We start from the raw sequence: 23,971 nt of genomic DNA on the forward strand, positions 1-23,971 counted from the left end.
CTTGTTGCAGAGCACAGGCTCCAGACGCGCAGGCTCAGTAGTTGTGGCTAACACCCAGTTGCTCTGCTGCATGTGGTATCCTCCCAGACCAGGGCTCGAACCCGCGTCCCCTGCATTGGCAGGCAGACTCTCAGCCACTGCGCCACGAGGGAAGCCCTTGTGGGTTTGTTTTTCTAGGTCCTTTTCTTCTGTTGTGTTTCCCACTTAGAGAAGTTCCTTTAGCATTTGTGGTAGAGCTGCTTTGGTGGTGCTAAATTCTCTTAGCTTTTGCTTATCTGTAAAGCTTTTGATTTCTCCATCGAATCTGAATGAGATCCTTGCCGGGTAGAGTTATCTTGGTTGAAGGTTCTTCCCTTTCATCACTTTAAATATGTCATGCCACTCCCTTCTGGCTTGTAGAGTTTCTGCCGAGAAATCAGCTGTTAACGTTATGGGAGTTCCCTTGCATGTTATTTGTCGTTTTTCCCTTGCTGCTTTCAATAATTTTTCTTTGTCTTTAATTTTTGCCAATTTGATTACTATGTGTTTCCGTGTATTTCTCCTTGGGTTTGTACTGCCTGGGACTCTCTGTGCTTCCTGGACTTGGGTGGCTATTTCCTTTCTCATGTTAGGGAAGTTTTTGACTGCAGTCTCTTCAAATATTTTCTCGGGTCCTTTCTCTCTTCTTCTGGGACCCCTATAGTGCGAATGTTGTTGGCGTTAAATGTTGTCCCAGAGGTCTCTTAGGCTGTCTTCATTTCTTTTCATTCTTTTTTCTTTATTCTGTTTTGCAGCAGTGAATTCCACCATTCTGTCTTCCAGGTCACTTATCCGTTCTTCTGCCTCAGTTATTCTGCTACTGATTCCTTCTAGTGTATTTTCCATTTCAGTTATTGTATTGTTCATCTCTGTTTGTTCTTTAATTCTTCTAGGTCTTTGTTAAACATTTTCTTGGATCTTCTCGAGCTTTGCTTCCATTCTTTTTCCGAGGTCCTGGATCATCTTCACTATCACTATTCTGAATTCTTTTTCTGGAAGGTTGGCTGTCTCCACTTCACTTAGTTGTTTTTCTTGGGTTTTATCTTGTTCCTTCATCTGGTACAAAGTCCTTTGCCTTTTCATTTTGTCTATCTTTCTGTGAATGTGGTTTTCCTTCCACAGGCTGCAGAATTGTAGTTCCTCTTGCTTCTGCTGTCTGCCCTCTGGTGGATGAGGCTATCTAAGAGGCTTGGGCAAACTTTCTGATGGGAGGGACTGGTGGTAGGTAGAGCTGGGTGTTGCTCTGGTGGGCAGAGCTCAGTCAAACTTTAATCCACCTTTCTGCTGATGGGTGGGGCTGGGTTCCCTCCCTGTTGGTTGTTTGGCCTGAAGCCACCCAGCACTGGAGCCTATCCAGCTCTTTGGTGGGGCTAATGGCGGACTCTGGGAAGGCTCACACCAAGGAGTACTTCCCAGAACTTCTGCTGCCAGTGTCCTTGTCCCCACGGTGAGCACCAGGCACCCCCTGCCTCTGCAGGAGACCCTCCAACACTAGCAGGTAGTTCTGGTTCAGTCTCCTGTGGGGTCACTGCTCCTTCCCCTGTGTACTGATGCACACACTGCTTTGTGTGTGCCCTCCAAGGGTGGAGTCTCTGTTTCCCCCGAGTCCTGTCAAAGTCCTGCAATCAAATCCCACTAGCCTTCAATGTCTGATTCTCTAGGAATTTCTCCTCCTGTTGCCAGATCCCCAGGTTGGGAAGCCTGATGTGGGGCTCAGAACTTTCACTCCAGTGGGTGGAGTTCTGTTGTATAAGTGTTCTCCAGTTTGTGAGTCACCACCCAGCAGTTACAGGATTTGATTGTATTGTGATTGTGCCCCTCCTACCATCTCATTGTTGCTTCTCCTTTGTCCTTGCCTGGGGGTATCTTTTTTGGTGAGTTCCAGTGTCTTCTTGTTGATGACTGTTCAGCAGTCAGCCGTGACTCCAGTGCTCTCGCTATTGGGAGTGAGAGCACGTCCCTGTACTCTGCCACCTTGAACCAATCTCAGCAGTGTCATTTTTTTTTTAACTGAAGTATAGTTGATTTAAAATGTGTTAATTTCTGCTGTACAGCAAAGTGATTCAGTTATGTGTATGTACATTCTTTTTCATATTCTTTTCCATTATGCTTTATTACAGGATATTCAATATAGTTCCCTGTGCTATATAGTAGGACCTTGTTGTTTATCCATTCTATATATAATAGTTTGCATCTGCTAGTCCCAAACTCCCAATCCATCCATCCTGCACCCCCCCATCCACCTTGGCAACCAGAAGTCTGTTCTCCATGTCTCGGAGTCTCTTTCATAGATAAGTTCATGTCATATTTTAGATTCCACATATAAGCAATATCATATGGTGTTTGTTGTTCTCTTTCTGACTTACTTCACTTGATATGATGATCTCTAGGTCCATCCATGTTGCTGCAAATAGCATTAATCTTTTTTATGCCTGAGTAATATTCCGGGGGAATATTGGAGTACTATGTCCTGTGACCATTAATTTAACTGCACATGTTGGTTGTGCTAGTCCAATCAAAAATACACACAGGTCCAGCTACAATTTGCTTGATAGTGACGGGGCCTCCCCGAGGCCATAGCTGAGTCGGTGCAGACCCCCCAAAAAGAGAAATACCAAATGTATGAAATCTCAGTTATGTGTGAGCATGGGCTGATTAGTCATTAATCCATCGAGATGTCTTATTTAAGAGGAACGAGTGGGCGATTTTAAGTTAAAATGGTCCTGAAGTAAGAACCAGATGTCTTATAAAAGGCAATATTAGCTACCCCCACAATTGATGGGCCCGGTGCGAGAAGAGGGATCCCTGCCAAGCGGGTTGCTGGTTTCACGCGGCATGGTGATTAAGCTCGTGATCTAATGGACGGGCACATGTACGATAAATGCAAATTATGTACTTATGTAAAATTAAAAAAATTAATTACGAGCTTTAACTCTCCGTAGTGAAAATAAATGAATGCACAGTTATACATAGTATATATATACATACACTCCTGGAGAGACGCTATATACTGGTGGGTGGGCGGGTGTGTCTGTGTAATTAATACAGTAAATGTACTGTGGGATTTTTTTTTTCAATACTGACGTAGTACTGTAGGGTTGTGGTGATTCTACAATAAAGCTTTTTCAGGGAATAGTTTATGTAGAATTTCAGCTTTGGGTGTTGATGGTGAAGCGTGATGCTTCTTCCCTGAAGTCTTAGGGAGGTGTGGTTTTCTCCATTTTCGGTTTACAAAACCGGGGTATTTTGTTATACTACAAAGACTCTTCATTTTAGTAGTTTATTTTCGATGAAACTAGCTATTGGTATTAGTACTAGGATTAGGAGAAAGTATAGGATAGATGCTAGTTGGCCTATGATTATGTAAGGGTGTTCTACAGGTTGGCCTCCAAGTCATGTTAGGGTTAAGAAGTCTGCGATTAGTAGTCAGAAGAGGAATTGGCTGAAAGGTCGGAATATTATGCTTCGTTGTTTGGATGTATGAAGTAGAGGGATAAATAGTAGAATGAGAATTGAGAGTAGTAAGGCTAGGACACCTCCTAGTTTGTTAGGAATTGACCGTAGGATTGCGTATGCGAATAGGAAGTATCATTCTGGTTTGATGTGTGCTGGAGTGCTAAGTGGATTTGCTGGGGTGTAGTTATCGGGGTCTCCTAGCAGGTCGGGTGCGAATAGGGTTAGAGTAAGTAAGGCTAGAATTAGTAGTAGGGCTCCTAGGATATCTTTGATTGTATAATAAGGGTGGAATGGGATTTTATCTATATCAGATGGGATTCCTGTAGGGTTGTTGGATCCTGTTTCATGGAGAAATAGTAAGTGGACGATTGCTAGGGCTAGGATAATGAATGGGAGGATGAAGTGAAAGGCGAAGAAGCGTGTTAATGTGGCTTTATCTACGGAAAAGCCACCTCAAATTCATTCGACTAGGGTAGTGCCGATATAGGGAATGGCGGATAGGAGGTTAGTAATGACGGTTGCGCCTCAGAATGATATTTGTCCTCAGGGCAGGACATAGCCTACAAATGCAGTGGCTATGACTGTGAAGAGCAGGATTACTCCGATGTTTCATGTTTCTTGGAAAATATAAGAGCCATAGTATAGGCCACGTCCGATGTGTGCGTAAAGGCAGATAAAAAATATGGAAGCTCCATTTGCATGCAGATATCGGATAATTCAGCCATAGTTGACGTCCCGGCAGATGTGTGTGACAGATGAGAAGGCTGTTGTTGTGTCTGGTGTGTAGTGTATTGCTAGGAATAAGCCTGTGAGAATTTGTATAATTAAGCAGAGGCCAAGTAAGGAGCCAAAATTTCATCATGAAGAGATGTTTGATGGGGTGGGAAGGTCGATGAATGCATTATTGATGATTTTTATTAGTGGGTGTGTTTTTCGGATGTTGGTCATTGGTGTTCTTATAGTTGAATACAACGATGATTTTTCATGTCATTGGTCATGGTTAGAGTCCATGTAAAAATAATGATGACATATATTGTTTTTATTATAAGTATTATTTTTGTAATTAGTTTTGTGGGGGTAGCTTCAAAACCTTCACCTGTTTATGGGGGTTTAGGGTTAATTGTGGGTGGTGGTGTTGGATGTGGTATTGTTTTAAATTTTGGTGGGTCTTTTTTAGGGTTAATGGTATTTTTAATTTATTTGGGAGGAATATTAGTTGTGTTTGGCTATACGACTGCTATAGCTACTGAACAGTATCCTGAAGTTTGAGTTTCTAATAAAGTTGTATTAGGGGCATTTCTTTTAGGCTTAGTAGTGGAATTTTTAGTGGTGTTGTGCGTGTTAGAGAGTGAGAAAGTGGAGTTTGTGTTTGAGTTCAATGGATTGGGAGATTGAGTTATTTATGATACGGGAGATTCTGGATTTTTTAGTGAGGAGGCTATGGGTATTGCTGCTTTGTACAGCTATGGAACTTGGTTAGTGATTGTAACAGGTTGGTCTTTATTTATTGGTGTTGTGGTTATTATGGAGATTACTCGGGGTAATTAAATAAGATTAGGCTAAGGGTAATGGTAATGAGAAAAGATAGGAAGTAGAGTTTAATAAGGCCTTGTTGATTTGAGGTTAATGTGGAGGCTTTCATTTGGATTAGGCTTGTAGTTTTTGGTAAAATAATTTCTAATCAAGTTAAGTCTAGTAAGGATGTTGATAGTTTTTGGCTTATTGATAGGTTTAGGTGAGGGGGTAGGCGGTGTATAATTGTAGGGAAGTATCCTAATAGGGTTGAGAATTTAGAGAGGTTTGAGGTCTGGGTGTGTTTTAGATATTGTGTATTAAGGTTGATTTCGAATGCGAGGATGAAGCCTAGGGTTGTTACTGCAAGGGCGGTTAGTTTTAGATGTAGGGGTATTGTTATTAAAGGGGTGGTTATTGGGGGGATGTTATTAGTTAGGATGAAGCCGGCAAAAATGCTTCCGATTAGTAGGCGTTTGATGGGGTTAATTAGTAGGGGGTTATTTTCATTAATGTCGACAAGGGGTAGGAAGCGAGGTTGTCCTAGTAATGCAAAGAAGATAATGCGGGTGCTGTAAATAGCTGTAAGGGTGGTGGCGATTAGGGTTAGTAATAGGGCTCAGGCGTTGGTATAAGACCAAGTGGCGGCGTCAACGATAGGATCTTTAGAGTAGAATCCGGCTAAGAATGGTATTCCTGTTAGTGCAAGACATCCTGCAATAAGAGCTGTTGTAGTGAAGGGAAGCATTTTGTATAGTCCTCCTATTTTCCGAATGTCTTGTTCGTTGTTTAAGCTGTGAATGATGGAGCCAGAACATAGGAATAATATGGCTTTGAAGAAGGCGTGTGTACAGATGTGGAGGAATGCTAGATGGGGTTGGTTAAGACCGATAGTTACTATTATTAGGCCTAGTTGACTTGAGGTAGAGAAAGCAACGATTTTTTTGATATCATTTTGTGTGAGAGCACAGATAGCTGTAAATAGAGTTGTAAGGGCACCTAGGGAAAGGGCTATTGTTTGGGCAAATTTACTATTTTCTATTAGGGGGTAGAAGCGGATAAGTAAGAAGATTCCTGCTACAACCATTGTGCTTGAGTGGAGTAGAGCTGAAACTGGAGTGGGGCCTTCTATTGCTGAAGGGAGTCAGGGGTGAAGGCCAAATTGAGCTGATTTTCCAGCTGCGGCTAGTACGAGTCCTATAAGGGGGAGGTTTAGGAGATTTTGGTTAAGCATAAAGATTTGTTGTAAGTCTCATGCGTTTGTGTTAGACAGGAATCATGCTATTGATAAGAGGAAACCGATGTCTCCGATACGATTGTATAGGATTTCTTGAAGGGCAGCTGTGTTTGCATCTGCTCGTCCGAATCATCAGCCGATAAGTAGAAAGGATATAATGCCTACTCCTTCTCATCCGATGAAAAGTTGGAAAAGGTTATTAGCTGTTACAAGGATAAGTATGGTAATGAGAAAAAGGAGAAGATATTTAAAGAATTGGTTGATGTAAGGGTCAGAGTGTATATATCATATTGAGAATTCTATAATGGATCATGTAATAAATAGTGCTACAGGGATGAATATAAGTGAGAAGTAATCTATTTTAAAGCTGAGTGTTAGTTTAAGGGTTTGAATAGTAATTCAGTGCCAGTTTGAGATAAGTGTTTCTTGGTTTGTGTGAAGATATATTATTGCTGGGATTAAGCTGGTGGTGAAGGCACAGAAGGTGGTATTTTTTACATAGTGTTGGTATTTGTTACTTTTGTAAAAGTTAGTACTGGATATTAGAATAGGGGTTGTTAGGATTAATAATGTGAGTAGAGTGAAGGATGTAAATAGGTTTATTACTTTTATTTGGAGTTGCACCAAGTTTTTGGTTCCTAAGACCAATGGATAACTCCCATCCTTTAAAAGTTTGAAAAAGCCACAGTGTTAGGTGTGGGAGCATGAGTTAGCAGTTCTTGCAGTACTTTTTCGGTAAATAAGAAGGTTCTGTCTTCTATTGCTAGTTTCACAAACTAGTATTTTTATTAAATTATATTTACAGTAAAGGGGACCTATAATAATTTTGGGATTTAGAGATAGAAGTAGTAAGGGTATAATATGTAGGGCTATTAGAACATGTTCTCGTGTAAAGGATGGAGTGAGATTATTGATATGGTGTGTGTATTTGCCATGTTGTGTTATGATTAACATGTATAGGGAGTATAGGGCTGTGATTACAATATTTGTTCCTATTAGAACGATAGTAAAGTTTGATCATGAAAAAGCTGATATAACCACAAGTAGTTCTCCGATTAGGTTAATAGTGGGGGGTAGAGCAAGATTTGTTAGACTTGCCAGTAATCATCAAGTGGCTATTAGTGGAAAGAAAATTTGTAGGCCTCGTGCTAAAATTATAGTTCGACTATGGATTCGTTCGTAGTTTGAATTTGCTAGGCAGAATAATATAGAGGAAGTTAAGCCGTGGGCGATTATTAGTGCGGTAGCTCCTATGTAACTTCAAGGTGTTTGAATGAGGATGGCTGCGATGACGAGTGCTATGTGGCTTACTGAAGAGTATGCGATAAGTGATTTTAAGTCTGTTTGGCGTAGGCAGATAGAACTAGTTATAATTATTCCTCAAAGTGATAATATGAGAAATGGATAAGCTATATGTTTTGTTAGGGGGTCGAGTAATGGTGTAATTCGTAATATGCCGTAGCCTCCTAACTTTAGAAGTACGGCTGCAAGAACTATTGAGCCTGCAATAGGGGCCTCTGCATGTGCTTTGGGTAGTCAAAGGTGTAGTCCGTAGAGAGGTATTTTTACCAGAAAGGCTATTATGCAGGCTAGTCATATTAGGTTATTAGACCAGGTTGAGAATAGTGGTTGGGTTCAGTGTTGTAGTGGAAGAAAATTTAGAGTTCCTGTTGTGTTTTGTAGATATGTCAGGGCTACTAGTAGTGGAAGAGATCCAATTAGTGTGTAGAATAGGAAGTAGAGTCCTGCGTTGAGTCGTTCTGTCTGATTGCCTCAGCGAGTGATGATAATGAGGGTTGGGACTAGTGTGGCCTCAAATGTGATGTAGAAAAGGATTGTTCTGTGGCGGTGAATGTTATAATGAGGAGTGCTTGTAATATAATTAGTATTGTGATGTAGAGTTTTTTTCGAGTAAGGGGTTCTTTAAGAAGGTGGTATTGGCTTGCTATTAATATTAAAGGGAGAAGTCATATTGTTAGCATTAGTAGTGTGTAGAAAGAGAGTCGGAGAAGAATATTAGAGAGTAGTTGAGGCTGTTGTCATTAAATTGATTGAGGAGGAGAAGGCTTGTAAGGCTAATTAGTAAGCTATGGGTTGTAGAGTTGATTCAGATATAGTTGCTTTTTGATAGTCAGGTTAGGGGTATTAATATGATAGTGGGGATGATAAATTTTAGCACTGGAGGAGATTGAGGTTTTGTACATAGTCAGTACCATGTGTATTGGAAATTATAACTAGTAAGGCTAGTCCGATAGCTGCTTCACAAGCTGCGAATACTAGAAGGATGATTGGTATCATACTAGCCAGGGTAAAGTGTGAGTTTAGGATTATAAGGGTTGCTAGGACGAATAGTGATAATATCATACCTTCTATACAGAGTAGTGCAGATATTAGGTGGGATCGATATATTAGTAGGCCTATAAGAGATAGGGTGAAGGCTGTAATAATATTTATATGGACTAGAGACACTTGGTATTTGTGAGTTTGGATCGCAGTCTAGTGAGTCGAAATCACTTGTTTTAGTTTAAACTAAATACCATATTCGGCTCATTCTAGGCCTTTTTGGGTTCATTCATAGGCTAGGCTGGCTGCTAGTAAGGAAATTAAGAATAAGGCTATGGTAAGTATTGTGTTTAGATTATTTGTTTGGATTGCTCAGGGAAGAGGGAGTAGGAGGGCAATTTCTAGATCAAAGAGGAGGAAGGTGATTGCTACTAGGAAGAATTTTATAGAAAAGGGTAGACGAGCCGATCCTATAGGATCGAATCCACACTCGTAGGGACTTGTTTTTTCTGCGTATGTATTTAGTTGGGGTTAGTCAGAAAGCGATGATTACAAGTGATAGAGCCAGGGTTATATTTGTTATTAGTGTTAGTCGGAGGTTTATTGTTCTTTTTCGGGGTGCACCGAAACTAACTGATTGGAAGTCAGTTGTACTTGTTAATACTAAAAGGACTATGAACCTCATCAATAGATAGATACGTAGAGAAATAGTCATACGACGTCGACGAAATGTCAGTATCAGGCAGCGGCTTCAAAGCCGAAGTGGTGGTTTGATGTAAAGTGGAATTTTATTTGGCGTAGAAAGCAGACAATAAGGAAAGTGGATCCGATGATGACGTGTAGTCCGTGAAAGCCGGTGGCTACAAAGAAAGTAGATCCGTAGATACCATCTGAGATTGTGAAAGGGGCTTCGTAATATTCTGATGCTTGTAGTAGGGTGAAATAAATACCAAGTATAATTGTAATGAAGAGGGCTTGGAGCATGTGTTTACGGTTTCCTTCTATAAGGCTATGGTGGGCTCAGGTGATGGATACGCCGGAAGCTAGTAGGATGGAAGTGTTAAGGAGTGGGACTTCTAAGGGATTTCGGGGATGGATTCCTGTTGGAGGTCAGCATCCGCCTAGTTCAGGGGTAGGGGCAAGGCTTGAATGATAGAAGGCTCAGAAAAAGCCTGTAAAGAATAGAACTTCGGATAGGATAAATAGGATCATGCCATATCGAAGTCCTTTTTGAACTGTTGGTGTATGATGGCCTTGAAAGGTGCTTTCTCGGATTACATCTCGTCATCACTGAGAGACTGTTAGGATGATTGTTAATAGGCCTAAACCAAGTAAGAGAATTGAGTTAAAGTGGAATCATATGATTAGTCCTGATGTTATTAGAAGTGCTGAGAGGGCTCCTGTAAGGGGTCAAGGGCTAGGATTTACTATGTGATAGGAGTGAGTTTGGTGGGTCATTATGTATTATCGTGCAGATATAAGCTTACTAGGAGAGTGAACACGTAAGCTTGGATTAAAGCAACAGCGAATTCAAGAATAGTTAATAGAATGAGGATTATAAATGTAATGAAGGCTACAGATAGATTAATGTTTATTAGTACAAGGGTTGTTTTTCCAATTAGATGTATTAATAGGTGTCCCGCCGTAATATTGGCGGTTAGTCGTACGGCTAGTGCTACTGGTTGGATAAACAGGCTAATGGTTTCAATAATCACTAGTATGGGGATAAGAAAAGTAGGTGTGCCTTGTGGTAGGAGATGGGCCAGGGATATTTTTGTTTTGTTGCGGAAGCCTATAATGACTGTGCCAGCTCATAGGGGAATAGCTATTCCGATATTTATTGAGAGTTGTGTAGTGGGTGTAAATGAGTGGGGTAGTATTCCAAGGTTTGTAGAGGCGATAAATAAAAGGAGTGAGATGAGTATTAGGGATCAAGTTTGACCTTTAGGGTTGTGTGTATTTATTAGTTGTTTTGACGTAAGTTTAGTTAACCATTGTTGAAGAGAGAGTGTGCGGTTATTAATTAATCGGTTTGGTGTAGGGAATAGAATAGTGGGGAATATAATAATCAAAGTGACAATAGGGATACCTAGTATTACTGGGACTGTGAAAGAGGCAAATAGATTTTCGTTCATGTAGTGTTTCAGGGGGTTTGTTGTTTTTGTGATTTAGTGATTGTTTTGGGGTTAGAGTAATAAAAATGTTTTGAGATTTTTAGTTGAAGTAGTGCGAAAAGGGCTAAGAGTATTGATAAGATAACAAGAAGTCATGTTGATGTATCTAGTTGTGGCATGCCATTAAGGAAAGTCTAGGCTTTCAATCTTTAACTTAAAAGGTTAATGCTGGTTTAGCTTCTTAATGAAATTATAGTATAGATGTGGACCATTTTTCAAAGTTTTCTAGGGGTACTAGTTCAAGGACAATTGGTATGAAGCTATGGTTGGAACCACAGATTTCCGAACATTGTCCATAGAATAGGCCTGGCCGTGTTGATATCAGAGTTGTTTGGTTTAGGCGTCCAGGGATGGCGTCTGTTTTTAGTCCTAGAGAGGGTACGGCTCATGAATGTAATACGTCTTCGGAGAATACTAGTACTCGGATTGTTATTTCTATAGGTAGTACTATTCGATTATCTACTTCTAGTAGTCGTAGATCTCCGGGTTTTAGATCTGATGTTGGAATTATGTATGAGTCAAAGTTTAGGTCTTCATAATCGGTGTATTCATAGCTTCAGTATCATTGGTGGCCTATGGTCTTAACTGTAAGGGAGGGATTATTGATTTCATCTATCATATAGAGAATTCGTAGTGAAGGAAGAGCGATTATGATTAGAATAATAGCTGGAAGGATAGTTCAAATAGTCTCTACTTTTTGGGCGTCTATTGTACTAGTATGTGTTAGTTTAGTTGTGAGTATTAGAGTGATAATATATAGAACTAAAGAGCTAATTAGGAAGACAATTATTAGCGTATGGTCATGAAAATGTAGGAGTTCTTCTATGATAGGTGATGTTGCGTCTTGGAAACCTAGTTGGAAGGGATATGCCATAGAGATATACAGGATTTTCACTTGTGACTTAACTTTGACAAAGTTATGTAAGACTTTACTAATATCTCGTTTATAAAGAAAGACATAGTGGTTATGGTGTTGGCTTGAAACCGACTATAGGGGGTTCGATTCCTTCCTTTCTTGATCATTTTGGGTTAACAAATGCTGGTTCTTCGAATGTGTGGTATGGTGGGGGGCACCCATTTAGTCATTCAAGGTTGGTAGAGGTTCAGTCTACTATTAGTACTTCTCGTTTGGATGCGAATGCTTCTCAGATGATGAAAATTATTAGTATAACTGCTGTTAGTGAGATAAAGGAGCCTATTGATGAGATAGTGTTTCATGTTGTGTAAGCATCTGGGTAGTCTGAGTATCGTCGAGGTATACCGGATAAGCCTAGGAAGTGTTGGGGGAAAAATGTTAGATTTACGCCTACAAATATAATTATGAAGTGAATTTTTGCTCATGTTGAATTAAGTGTATATCCTGAGAATAGGGGGAATCAGTGGACGAATCCTCCTATAATGGCAAAGACAGCTCCTATTGATAGCACATAGTGGAAGTGAGCAACTACGTAATAAGTATCATGGAGTACAACATCTAAAGATGAATTGGCCAGAACAATACCGGTTAGGCCACCTACAGTGAAGAGGAAGATAAAGCCCAGAGCTCATATTAAAGCGGGAGATCATTTAATATTTCCTCCATGAAGCGTTGCTAGTCAGCTGAAAACTTTGACTCCTGTAGGAATAGCAATAATTATGGTGGCTGATGTGAAATATGCTCGTGTATCGACGTCTATTCCGACTGTGAATATATGATGGGCTCATACGATAAAGCCTAGGAATCCAATGGAAACTATAGCTCAAACTATTCCTATATACCCGAAAGGTTCTTTTCTTCCCGAGTAATAAGTTACGATATGCGAGATTATTCCGAAACCGGGTAGAATTAGAATATATACTTCGGGGTGGCCAAAGACTCAGAAGAGATGTTGATATAGGATTGGGTCTCCCCCTCCTGCAGGATCAAAGAAGGTTGTGTTTAGATTTCGGTCTGTTGGTAGCATAGTAATTCCAGCTGCTAAAACAGGTAGTGACAGTAGAAGTAGTACTGCTGTAACTAGGACTGACCATACGAAGAAGGGTGTTTGGTATTGAGTCATAGCGGGAGGTTTTATGTTAAGAACAGTTGTAATGAAGTTGATGGCCCCTAGGACTGAGGATGCACCTGCCAAGTGTAAGGGAAAGAGAGCAAGATCAACAGAGGCTCCTGCACGTGCTAGGTTTCCAGCTAGAGGGGGATATACAGTTCAACCTGTGCCTGCGCCGGCTTCAATTACTGAAGATGCTATTAGTAGTAGGAAGGAGGGGGGAAGTAGTCAAAAGCTTATGTTGTTTATACGAGGAAAGGCTATATCGGGCGATCCGATTATTAAAGGAACTAATCAGTTTCCAAACCCGCCGATTATGATAGGTATGACTATGAAAAAAATTATTACAAAAGCGTGGGCTGTCACTAGTACATTATAAACTTGGTCGTCTCCGATTAGTGTGCCAGGTTGACCTAGTTCAGCGCGGATCAGTAAGCTTAGGCCAGTGCCCACTATTCCTGCTCAGGCACCAAGTAGTAGGTATAAGGTGCCAATGTCTTTGTGGTTAGTTGAAAATAGTCAGCGATTTATGAACATAGGTAAAATGGCCGAGCAGGTATTAGACTGTAAATCGAAAGACAGAGGTAGAGTCCTCTTTTTGCCAAGTCCTGTAGTGAATAGTCATTTTGAATTGCAAATTCAAAGAAGCAGCTTCAATCCTGCCGGGACTTCTCCCGCCTTTTTTTTCTCGCGGCGGGAGAAGTAGATTGAAGCCAGTTGATTAGGGTATTTAGCTGTTAACTGAAAATTCGTGGGAAATGTATCCCTCCAATCTAGTGAGGACTTAGCTTAATTAAAGTGTTTGATTTGCGTTCAATTGATGTGAGATATGATCTTGCAGTCCTTGTGGGCAGAAGTTAAGTGGATTGTACTTGCTTAGGGCTTTGAAGGCCCTTGGTCTGATTTAACCTAAGCTTCTATAGTAGGGTGGAGATTATTGGTGTAAGGGGTAGGAGCATTGTAGATATTACGATTGCTGTTGGTAGGAGGGTTATTCGTTTTGTGGAGTGGAATTGTCATTTTATTTTTATGTTGTTTATGGAGGGAAAAGGGTTAGTGCTGTGGAGTAGGCAAGGCGTATGTAGAAATAGAAGCTGAGGAGTGCCGTGATGGCTATGAGTGTTGGTATAATGAGGGTATCATGTTTTGTCAGTTCTTGGATAATTATTCATTTGGGTATGAATCCTGAAAGTGGGGGGAGTCCTCCTACAGAGAGTAGGGTAAGTATGGTAAGGGTTGTGGTAATGGGTATTTTGTTTCATGTTTGGGATAGTGATAGTGTAGTGGTGGTGGAGTTTTGGATAAGTAGTATGAATATTGTGAAGGTTATTGTAATGTAGATTAATAGGTTTAGTAGGGTTAGGGTTGGATTGTACAGTAGAATAGTTGTTATTCATCCTATGTGGGCGATTGATGAGTAAGCTATAATTTTCCGGAGTTGTGTTTGGTTTAGTCCGCCTCAGCCTCCAATTAGGATGGAGAGTAGGGATATAGTTAGTATTTGGTTTAAGTTGATTGATGGTGAAATTTGGTAGAGAATTGATAGTGGTGCGAGTTTTTGTCATGTGAGTAGGATTAGGCCTGTGGTTAGAGGAATGCCTTGTGTTACTTCAGGTACTCAAAAGTGAAATGGGGATAGTCCTAATTTGATGGCTAGGGCTATTGTTATTAGTATGGATGCTGTTGGATTAAATAGGTTTGTAATGGTTCATTGACCGGAGTATATTGAGTTGATAATGACGGCTATCATAAGCAATGTAGATGCAGTGGCTTGTGTTAGAAAATATTTAGTGGAGGCTTCTGTAGCTCGGGGATTAGGGTTTTTTATTATAATGGGGATGATGGCTATTATATTTATTTCAAATCCAATTCAGGCGAATAATCAGTGGGAACTAGTTATTACGATTGTTGTGCCTAGAATAAGGGTTGTTAGGATAATGGTAAAGATGAGCGGGTTTATTAGCATGGGAAGGGTATAAACCAACATTTTCGGGGTATGGGCCCGATAGCTTATTAGCTGACCTTACTATAGATTGTAGTGTAATATGGTAGCACAGAGAACTTTGAATTCTTAAGAGTAGGTTCGGTTCCTATTATTCTAGAAATAAGAGGGCTTAAACCTCTATTATTTACTCTATCAAAGTAATTCTTTTGTCAGACATATTTCTTTTACTATGTTTGGGGAGGAATACCCGCTATTACAATGGGTAATGATACGTGTCATATACAGAGGGCTAGTGTTAGGGGAAGAAAGTTTTTTCATAGTAAGTGTATTAATTGGTCGTATCGGAAGCGTGGATAGGATGCTCGGATTCATAGGAATGATATTGTAAGTAGTAGTGTTTTGAGGATGATGTTTGTTGTGTATAATTCTGATATGTAGGGATCGTGGAATGCTCCTAAGAAGAGGATAGCTGTGAATATGTTTATTATGATAATGTTGGCATATTCTGCTAAGAAAAATAGAGCGAAGGGTCCTGCTGCGTATTCTACATTAAAGCCAGATACGAGTTCTGACTCTCCTTCTGTTAGGTCGAAAGGAGCTCGGTTAGTTTCTGCTAGAGTAGAAATAAATCATATTATAGCTAATGGTCAAGAAGGAAATAGTAATCACAGTCGTTCTTGTGTTGTGGTTAGTGTAGATAGGGTGAAAGAGCCGTTTATTAAGAGTACTGATAGAAGGATGATAGCTAGTGTTACTTCATATGAAATTGTTTGTGCTACTGCTCGGAGGGCTCCGATTAGTGCATATTCTGAATTGGAGGCTCAGCCCGATCATAGGATGGAGTAGACGGCTAGGCTGGATATTGCTAGTATAAATAGTACTCCTAGATTTATGTTGATGAGTGGGTATGGTATGGGTAAGGGACACATCATATTGTGAGGGCTAGAGTTAGAGCAAGGATTGGTGCAATGATGAATATGGAGGTAGAGGATGTGGCTGGTCGTAGGGGCTCTTTAGTGAATAGTTTAATTGCATCAGCAAAGGGTTGGAGTAGGCCATGTGGGCCTACGATGTTTGGTCCTTTTCGGAGTTGTATATAACCTAAGATTTTTCGCTCTACTAATGTTAGGAATGCTACGGCTAGAAGGATAGGGAGTATATAAGTATTAGAATATTAATTATAAACATTTTGTTGAGAAGAGGATTTGAACCTCTGGGTGTAAAAGTTTAAGTTTTATACAATTACCGGACTCTGCCACCTCAACAAAGCCCTGGTCTTGGGCAGATGTAATTTGCGCTTATTATATTAAGTTGAGATAAAATCATTAATTGTTTGAAGGCGCTTTTTTAAAGTTGGCCTTATTTCTCTTGTCCTTTCGTACTGGGAGAAATGCGTAATAGATAGAAACCGACCTGGATTACTCCGGTCTGAACTCAGATCACGTAGGACTTTAATCGTTGAACAAACGAACCCTTAGTAGCGGCTACACCATTAGGATGTCCTGATCCAACATCGAGGTCGTAAACCCTATTGTCGATATGGACTCTAAAATAGGATTGCGCTGTTATCCCTAGGGTAACTTGTTCCGTTGATCAAAAAAATTGGATCAATAAGTGATTTAACACTTTGGCTGGTAAGTATGTATGTTTCACATCTTCTTTATCCGTTCATCTGTCAGTGGACATTTAGGTTGTTTCCAACTCTTAGCTCTTGTAAATAGTGCTGCTGTGAACATAGGGGGCATGTGTCTTTCTGAATTAGAGTTTTCTCTGGATATATGCCCGGGAGTAGGATTGCTGGATCATATTGGTAGCTCTGTTTTTAGTTTTCTGAGGAACCTCCGTACTGTTTTCCATAGTGGCTGCACCAGTTTACGTTCCCACTGTCAGTGTAGGAGTGTTCCCTTCTCTCCACGCCCTCTCCAGCATTTGTTATTTGTAGCCTTTTTGATGGTGGCCATTCTGATTGGTGTGAAGTGGTACCTCACACCTACCTCATTGTAGTTTTGATTTTCACTTAGCATAGTGTCTTCATCTGTGTTGTAGATCACCTATGTTGTAGCGTATGTCATTGTTTCTTCCTTTTGAAGGCTGAATAATATTCCATTGTGCCACGTTTTATTTATCCATTCTCTGTTGATGGACACTGGGGCGCTTCCACCTTTTGGCTATTGTGAATAATGCTGCAATGCACATGGGTGTGCAAGTAATATCTCTTTAAGACCTTCTGCAGACAGCTTTTACCCAGCCTAGGGTCCCTTTTGTGTTCAGTGGTCCTGGAAAGATCCATCAGGCCCTATCTAAAAGCCACAGAATTTGAGCTGGAATGACCCTCAAAGGACAGCTAATCCAACCCTATTTCTAGCGAGTGCCAATATCAGGACTAGTACCCAGGTCTGGTTGCACCCAGGACAGGCCACTGTACCCTGACTGCCCTCAGTAGTGTTTACAAATCAGTAGGCAAGTACCTGGCTGTACGTTCCACGTCTGCTGTCTTTTATGCTTCTTACTCTTCCTTATAAGCCTGTTTCCCACAAAGAGCTCAGTGCTATTGCTGTCTTTATTGCATTCCTTTGCTGAAGGACTTAGTGTGTTTTCACTGCAGAGCATTCTACACAGTGCATGCTCAGTGAATAAAGTCTATCCCTAAGGCAGTTCTTAGAATCTTTTTTTTTTACCAAGTTAATGTACATAGCTTTAGGTAGTTTTTATTTGGTTTTTTGTTTGTTGTTTGGCTGCCTTGGGTCTTCGTTGCAGTGAGTGGGGGCTAGTCTTCGTTGCAGTGTGCGGACTCCTTATTGCCGTAGCTTCTCTTGTTGCAGAGCATGGGCTTTAGGCATGTGGGCTCAGTAGTTGTGGCTCCCGGGCGCTAGAGCACAGGCTCAGTAGTTGTGGTGCACGGGCTTAGTTGCTCTGCAGCATGTGGGATCCTCCCGGGCCAGGGCTCGAACCCATGTTCCCTGCACTGCGCCACCAGGGAAGTCGCTATGATTTTTTTTTTTAATGCAGTCTAATTTTCCCTGTATGGGGGTAAACCTTTTCAACTTTTAGCTGCTGTTTCTGCTGTTTACTTCGGTGTATAAATAACATACCTATTGATCTGTTATCTTCCTCTACCACAGTTCTCGAACTTTAGCATTGCTAAACTTGTTAAAACAGATTACCCACCCCACCCCTAGAGCTTCTGAACCAGTGGATCTGGGCTGGGACCCCAAAATTTGCATTTTTAACAAGTTCCCAGATGCTCCACACACTCTGGCCTGGGACCACATTTTGAGAACCACTCTAACACCCCATAACCTCTCACTGGAGCTCTATCAATTTGGTTAAACGGCATCCATGTTTACATTATTATTATTGCCAATATTTCATGTTACATCATTATTCACAGGATTGCCCCTCAGTTACTGTTATTCATATGCTTTTTGTTTAATCTCTTCTTCCAGTTTTAGTGATATACTTGATATACATCACAGTATAAGTTAACAGTGTATAGCATAATGGTTTTGACTTGCATGTACTGTTAAATGATTACTGCTATAAATTTAGTTAGCATCCATCATCTCATATAGATATAATGGAGAAAAAAATTACTTTCCTTGTGATGTTACCTCTTAGGATCTCCTCTCAACGGTTTTCATATATATTATACATAAGTGTTAGCTGTAGTCATCATGCTGTACATTACATACCAGTACTTATTTATCATGCAACTGGAAGTTTGTGGGTTTTGACCATCTTCCTCCTATTCCCCCTGCCCCACACACTGCCTCTGATAATCATGAATCTGATACCTTTTTCTATGAGTTTGGTTTTTTGTTTTTAGATTACACATCCAAGTGAGATAGTACACTTGTCTTTCACTGTCTTACTTTTTTCACTGAGCATAATGCCCTCAAGGTCCATATATGTTGTCACAAATATCAAATATTCTTTGTTTTCTGTGGCTGAATAATACTCCATTTTATGTGTGTGTGTATATATTTATATATAAATACAACTTAATTATTCACCCCTCTGTTGATGGTCAGTTAGGTTGTTTCCATGTATTGCTAATTGTAAATACTGCTGTTATGAACTTGGGGGGTCAAATGTCTTTTCAACTTAGTGTTTCATTTCCTTTCGATTTATACCCAGAAGTGGAATTGCTGGATCATATGGCAGTTCTATTTTTAATTTTTTTAGTTTGTTTTATTGAAGTATAGTTTATTTACAATGTATTAATTTCTACTTTGCAGCAAAGTGATTCAGTTACACATATATATATATATTCTTCTTCATATTCCTTTCCATTATGGTTTATCACATGATATTGAATATAGTGCCATGTACTATACAGTAGGACCTTGTTGTTTGTGCATTCTATATATAATACTTTGCATCTCCTAATCCCAAACCCCCAGTAGATCCCTCCCACACCCCCCATCTAACTTGGCAGCCAGAAGTCTGTTCTCTACGTCTTGGAGTCTCATAGATAATTTGTGTCATATTTTGTTTCACATGTAAGTGGTATCATATGGTATTTGTCTTTCTCATCATGACTTATATCACTTGATGTAATATCTGCGTCCACCCATGTTGGTAGAAATGATATTATATTCTTTTTTATAATAATAATAATTCCACTGTATATATGTAGCACATATTCTTTACCCATTCTTCTGTCAGTAGACATTTAGGTTGTTTCCATATCTTGCCTATTCTACATAGTGCTGCTATGAACATAGGGGTGCACGTACATTTTCCAGTTATACTTTTATCTACGTATGTGGCAAGGAGTGGGACTGCCGAATCATATGGTAGCTGTGTGTTTACTGTTTGAGGAACCTCCATTCTTTTCTCCATAGTAGTTATTACCAGATGGCAGTCCCACCAAAAACATAGGAGGGCTCCCTTTCCTCCATGCCCTCCGCTACATTTATTGTTTGTAGACTTTTTGTTCATGGCATTTTGAGTGGTGTGAAGTGATGCCTCCTTGCAGTTTTGATTTCCAATTCTCTAGTATTAGGAATATTCAGCATCTTTTCATGTGCCTCTCTTTTTAACACTATGAGTAAAATGTACCTCTGGAAATTGGCCTCATAAAACTGGGCCCTGTTTTGAATTCCTTTCCTATTACCTGCTTCTGGGCATTTCGTGATGGCAGGTGTCTTTACAGGCTCACAGGCTTTGAGAATATGAAGTTCCCCTGAGCACCTGCTTTAAAGTTGTTGTTACTGGAAACGGCCAAAAAGTGGCAGGATTTTTTCATGCCCACCTCTGGTTACACCTGCATGTACAGCCTAAGGGGAAGTCGTGTTCCTAGGTTGTGAATTAATTAGTGGAATGTGTCAGCACAAACACCCAAGGGCTTGTATCTCATTACTTCATTGCCCTCCTCCCAGACAGTGGAGACTGTGGTGACATCCCCAGGGGACTAGACACTCCAGGTCCAAGGGGGGCTCATTTGCTGGTACATCTTCCCCAGCTCCCTCAGGCCCAGAACACTCCAGCCTTGTGTTGCTGGCTGCCCAGGTTCCCCAAGCCAACATGGAATAGAGGAGGCATTTTTCTCTTTTTATTGTATTTTGTTTTTACTTCTGATTTTAGTTTGGAGTGTTGTACATTTACAGTGTTGTTTTTGTTTCCTGTGTACAGTGACGTGTTTCAGTTATGTAGATACATATATCTGTTCTCTCTCGGATTCTGTTCCCCTATTGGTTATGACAGATTGTTGAGTAGAGTTCCTTGTGCTCCACAGAAGGTCCTTGTTGATTATCCATTTTATAAATATTAGTGTGTACAGGTTAATCCCAACCATGGCATTTGTCCCTCCCCCCATGCTTTCCCCCTTGGTAACCCTAAGTTTCTCTTCTACGTCTGTGAGTCCGTTTCTGTTTTGTACGTTAGTTCACGCCTGTCAGTTTTTAGGGAAATCATATCTGTTCTTCTCTGACTTGCTTCACTTAGTGTGAGCTCTAGGTCCATCCACCTTGCTGCCAACGGCATTATTTCCTTCTTTATGCCTGGGGGTTCATTCCATTGTATCTATGTACCACATGTTCTCCATTCGCCTGTGGATGGAGATTGTGGTTGCTTCCGAACCTTGACTGTTGTAGGTCTTGCTGTAGTCAGTGAATGTGCAAGTGTTGGCTTTCCAAGCATGGTTATCTGCGGACGTGTGCCCAGCAGTGGGCTTGCCGGATCCTATGGTAGCTCTATTTGTGGTGTTTTAAGGAACCTCTGTAGTGTTCTCCATAGTGGCTCTACAAATCTACATTCCCCCCAGTGGTGTAGGAGGGTTCCCTTTTCTCCTCAGCCTTTCCAGCATTTATTGTTTGCAGACTTTTTGATGATGGCCATTCTGACAGGTATGAGGTGATACCTCGTTGGAGTTTGATTTCTCTTAATGATTAGTGATGTTGAGCATCTTTTGTTTTTTGTCATTCTGTATGTCTTCTTTGGAAAACTGTGTATTTAGATTTCCCACCCATATTTGGATTAGGTTGTTTTCTTGATATTGAGCTGCATGTATATTCTGGAGATTAATCTTTTGTCTGTTGTTTCATTTGCAAATATTTTCTCCCATTCTGAGGGTTGTATTTTTGTTTTGTTTATGGTTTGATTTGCTGTGCAAAATCTTGTCTCATTAGGTCCCATTGTTTATTTCCATTTCTCTAGGAGGTGGGTCAAAAGGGATCTTGCTGTGATGTACGTCATAGAGTGTTCTGCCTTGTTTTCCTCTAAGAGTTTGATAGTGTCTGGCCTTACATTTAGGTCTTTAATCCATTTTGAGTTTATTTTTGTGTATGGTGTTATAAAGTGTTCTAATTTCCTTCTTTTACATGTAGCTGTCCAGTTTTCCCAGCACCACTGATTGAAGAGACTGTCTTTTCCCCACTGTACATCCTTGCCTCCTTTGTCAATTAGCTGACCATAGGTGCGTGGGTTTATCTCTGGGCTTTCTTTCTATCCTGTACAGTTGATCTATATTTCTGTTTTTGTGCCAGTACCATACTCTCTTGCTTACTGTAGCCTTGTAGTATACTTTTTAGTTGGGGAGCCTGATTCCTCCAGCTCTGTTTTTCTTTCTCAAGATTGCTTTGGCTATTTGGGGGTCTTTCGTGTTTCCATACAAATTGTAAAGTTTTTTGTTCTAGTTCTGTGAAAAATGCCATTGGTAATTTGATAGGGATTGCATTGAATCTGTAGATTGCTTTGGGTAGTATAGTCATTTTCACAATATTGATTCTTCCAATCCAAGAACATGATATACCTCTCCATCTGTTTGTATCATCTTTAATTTCTCTCATCAGTGTCTTATAGTTTTCTGCATACAGGTCTTTTGCCCCCTTAGGTAGGTTTATTCCTGGGTATTTTATTCTTTTTGTTTGAGTGATAAGTGGGGGCGTTTCCTTAATTTCTCTTTCTGATTTTTCATTGTTAGTTTATAGGCATGCAAGAGATTGGAAGTGGGCTTCTTGACAGTGGGCCCTGTTTTGAATTCTTTTTCAAAGAATTCATTGTACCTCTGAAAGTGTGCCAATACAGTTCTTCACTAGTCAGCTCAATTTGGGTTTCAGGCTTTCTCTCCTATTAGTGTTCTTAGGTTGAAAGGACCTGCTATTAAGTTCTGTTTTGGGTTGAGGCACTTTTTTCAACTCTGAATATGCCACTGGCTGAGATCAGGTAGATAGAACAGCTGGTTTCTTTCCCTGCACCAGTGAGGCTGGAGCATTGGCTTCACAGCTGCCTGTATTCTCTGGTCAGGCTTGCTAGACAGTCAGGACTGGCTACTCGACTCAGCAGTAGGTGAGGCGAGAATTACCTTCCTTGCCCTGGCAGTACACAGCAGGATGGAATCCAGAGAATGCATGGCTTATTTTGGGGGGAGCTGAAGAGTCAAGAGTGTGCACTGAATTCCTGGTCAGGTGAGGCCACCGGATTTGCTATGCAGACAGTGAATGCCACCAGCAGTGCTTTCTATTCCTGTGTTACCTTAAGCAGGGTTGTTGACTGGCTGGCTGTGTGGCTTCGCTGGTTGGGCAGTCCAAAGGCTGTATTCAGTAGGAAGTGCAGCTATGAACTGGTGCTTTCCAGGGGAGCAGCTTTAAGGTTACTAATACTTTGTTTGTGGTCTGGACTGAAGCCTACCTGTGCCCCAGCTTCCCTGTCAGAACAGACTCACTTGGGCCCTGCAGGTAGGGACTCAGGCTGTGGAGATCTGAGTGCTGGTTGTTGGAAGCCCTCTCTGGTCACAATCCAATTCTCAGCAGTTGGGCCTCACAGATTCAGCTGCGATCCTGGTGGAGCAAAACCAGAGTATCAGCACCTGCAAAGTGATGACCACAGTGCAGTGGGAGGGGGGAACAGGTGCTGGATGTCACCCAGGGCTCTTTTCTCACTCGAGGGGCCAGAGCCTCAGGGGAGGCTGCTCCCTGTGGTAGTGTGCCAGCCCCTGGAAGGGATGCTGGGATCAACATGTGGCCCCTTCTCTTACCTTCTAATGCAGTCTGTCTCAGTGTCCATAGTGCAGGACACTTCAGCTTCACTGCTGTGTTGTAGGATTTGTTCAGTGGTGTGTCTCTATGAATAGCTGTTAGTTCTTTTAAGGGAAAGTGAAGCCAGGAACAAGCTGTGTCACCATCTTCATGACATCACTGTCCATACTCCTCCTTTCTTACTCTGTGTGGATACTTTTTCCTTTACTTTCATTTTGGTGGGATTTCAGTGGGGGGAACCAAGGTAAGTGCTCTCTTTACCCACAAGACTGTGAGCTGTAGTTCTTGCTGGAGATCTCTGCCCTCTTTAGAGAATGCAGGGAGGTAAGGGCAGGGATACTTACCTGTAATAGGATGTGTGTGCTGGCTTGCAGGTGACCCTGTGGAAGGAGTCGGTTGACGGGCAGTGGGTGTGCATCAGTGATGTCAACAAGGGCCAGGGTTCTGTGTCCACTTCAGTCACAGAGGGTCAGCAGAACGAGCAGTGAGAGGACAGGCAGGGCCTGGTCTCCACCTGCTGCCTCCAGGACTGCCCCTTCCTGCCAACTGACCACACAGCTGGGAGGAAGAACACCCAGCTGCCACAAGATCACTTTCCCGGGAGTCATTAACTGATGCAACCAGACTTATCATCTGCCTTAACATGATTTGATATGGTTTGTAATTTACTGTCCAGCTGAACACACACTTGTTCTGAGGGAAAAACGACAATTAACCGTCAGCTCTATTATTTTAAGATATTGTTGGTCATTTTTATGTACCTTGTAGGTTCAGGCATCATTTGGGGGGGGTTGTTTCCAAAGTAATAAACTTGTATTGCTTATAATTCTTCCTGCATT

The 23,971-nt window shown here is 41.0% G+C and overlaps 1 protein-coding gene across 1 annotated transcript in view; it reads left to right on the forward strand.

Moving 5' to 3' along the window:
* The window catches only part of SEC13 (SEC13 homolog, nuclear pore and COPII coat complex component), a 60,723-nt gene extending 36,765 nt beyond the window's left edge, over positions 1–23,958 (forward strand). Inside the window, exon 9 of the mRNA XM_082638573.1 lies at positions 23,507–23,958. Within this exon, the coding sequence (XP_082494699.1) occupies positions 23,507–23,620 (114 nt within the window). The 3' untranslated portion in view covers positions 23,621–23,958. The remainder of the gene's footprint in view (positions 1–23,506) is intronic.
* Positions 23,959–23,971: the final 13 nt, after the last annotated feature.

This window comes from Mesoplodon mirus (genome assembly GCF_964341445.2).
Source record: "Mesoplodon mirus genome assembly, chromosome: 12".
Lineage (NCBI taxonomy): Eukaryota > Metazoa > Chordata > Mammalia > Artiodactyla > Ziphiidae > Mesoplodon > Mesoplodon mirus.